This window comes from Olea europaea, unplaced genomic scaffold (assembly GCF_002742605.1).
Source record: "Olea europaea var. sylvestris unplaced genomic scaffold, O_europaea_v1 scaffold24188, whole genome shotgun sequence".
NCBI lineage: Eukaryota > Viridiplantae > Streptophyta > Magnoliopsida > Lamiales > Oleaceae > Olea > Olea europaea.
Window position 1 is genome coordinate 60 of NW_019242365.1, and position 1,591 is coordinate 1,650.

Sequence of the window (1,591 nt, forward strand, 5' to 3'; positions counted from 1 at the left end):
AAGTAGCGCGAGAACTTTTGCATCCATTACCAGGCAATGTTGTTTGCGTGATACTTAAACAAAGCTATGGTATATTGAGGCCGAAGTTATTCTTAATGTCACGCAAGGAGTGTAGTTTCATAGATAAATAATTCTATCGGTGTTTATTGAATATACCCTTTCCTTGTTCGCATCCAAAATTAACATGATCACATCACTATCTGTAGATATTTAATAATCTAAATGTATGCATGACTTTCTGATCTTCTTGTAGGTTTCCAACGTTCCCCCAAAATTGCAGGAAAGAGATTTTACTGACACTCCGTATGTTCCTGTATATGTGATGCTACCTGTGAGTTTATATCTTTTCTTCTTCACAACGCCTTTAATTTGCTCTTATTGGTAATTCCTCCTTTATTGCTCTGCCCATTTTCAGGATGTCCAAAAATAGCTTAATTATGAAAATTCTCTTTTCCAACTTGACCACATAGAAACATGAAATTGAAATGAAAAATATCATTATTTCGATGCACTATAGAAATTTATAATTTAAGAGGGAAGTTAGTCAATAGAATTCAAATGTCCATGTGATTGCTCTATGAATAAGAAAATTGGGTTTTCTAAATCAATCTGAAATTATAAGGCTAATGTTTATGTTTTCTAATGTACCCTTATTTTTCTAAATATTTTTGTAAAATGCCATTTTGCACTTCATTCCTTTATTCTTTCCCTTTCATCTATACAATGATATTATGGTTTAGAAAGTGAGATACCATGTTTTCTAACATTTTCTCTGGAATGCAGCTAGGAACTATCAATATGGAGTGTGAGTTGGTTGATCCTGATGAGCTTATGAACCAGCTCAGGACCCTGAAGTCTGTTAACGTTGATGGAGTTATGGTTGATTGCTGGTGGGGAATAGTAGAAGCTAATGTCCCACAGCAATATAACTGGAGTGGTTACAAGATGCTTTTCCAAATGGTGCATAGCCTAAAGCTCAAACTTCAGGTGAGTTGTACAGACACCTTGTGAAATTAATAAAATAACCTATCATATCTTGATGGCTTGTCATCTGTTTCTTTCTTTCTTTTTTCTCTCTTTCTTGATACATTTTCGGAACTCCACACAGATCTAAATCAGTTGCTTTTAGTATATAATGCAGTACCCACTCCAAAACAAAATTATGTATTACAATATTCTGATTGAATGTCCTTTTCCCCACAGGTAGTTATGTCTTTCCATGAGTGTGGAGGAAATGTAGGTGATGATGTATATATTCCCCTTCCGCAATGGATCATAGAAATTGGCCGTAAAAATCCTGACATTTTCTTCACAGATAGAGAGGGAAGAAGAAACCATGAATGCCTTACTTGGGGAATTGACAAGGAACGGGTTCTAAGAGGCCGAACTGCTGTTGAGGTATGCCATTCATTACAATTTTGACCTTAACTTGTTAATAAAGATCTATTTATTTATTTATTTGGGTGAATCATCTTCCTGTTTGAGTTGACTCATTTTTATGTGTTCATAGAGTTTATTGTTACTGATTGTGTTGTCATCCCAAGGCTAATTTCTTCTTCATAAAGATGTGTTAGTTTCTGGTCAAACACAC

The 1,591-nt window shown here is 34.7% G+C and overlaps 1 protein-coding gene across 3 annotated transcripts; it reads left to right on the plus strand.

Moving 5' to 3' along the window:
- The first annotated feature begins 217 nt into the window (after positions 1-217).
- Positions 218-1,478, plus strand: LOC111382030 (beta-amylase 2, chloroplastic-like). 3 transcript variants are annotated; one of them, XM_023005888.1, is made up of 4 exons: positions 218-331; positions 784-987; positions 1,204-1,236; positions 1,316-1,476. In XM_023005888.1, exons 1-4 carry the CDS (start codon positions 323-325, stop codon positions 1,376-1,378), a joined length of 309 nt encoding a protein of 102 aa, XP_022861656.1. In that variant the 5' UTR covers positions 218-322; the 3' UTR covers positions 1,379-1,476. The 3 variants fall into 3 exon arrangements, with proteins under 3 accessions (XP_022861656.1, XP_022861657.1, XP_022861655.1); XM_023005889.1 differs by lacking the exon at positions 1,204-1,236 and having other exon boundaries at positions 1,316-1,478; XM_023005887.1 differs by having other exon boundaries at positions 1,204-1,437.
- Positions 1,479-1,591: the final 113 nt, after the last annotated feature.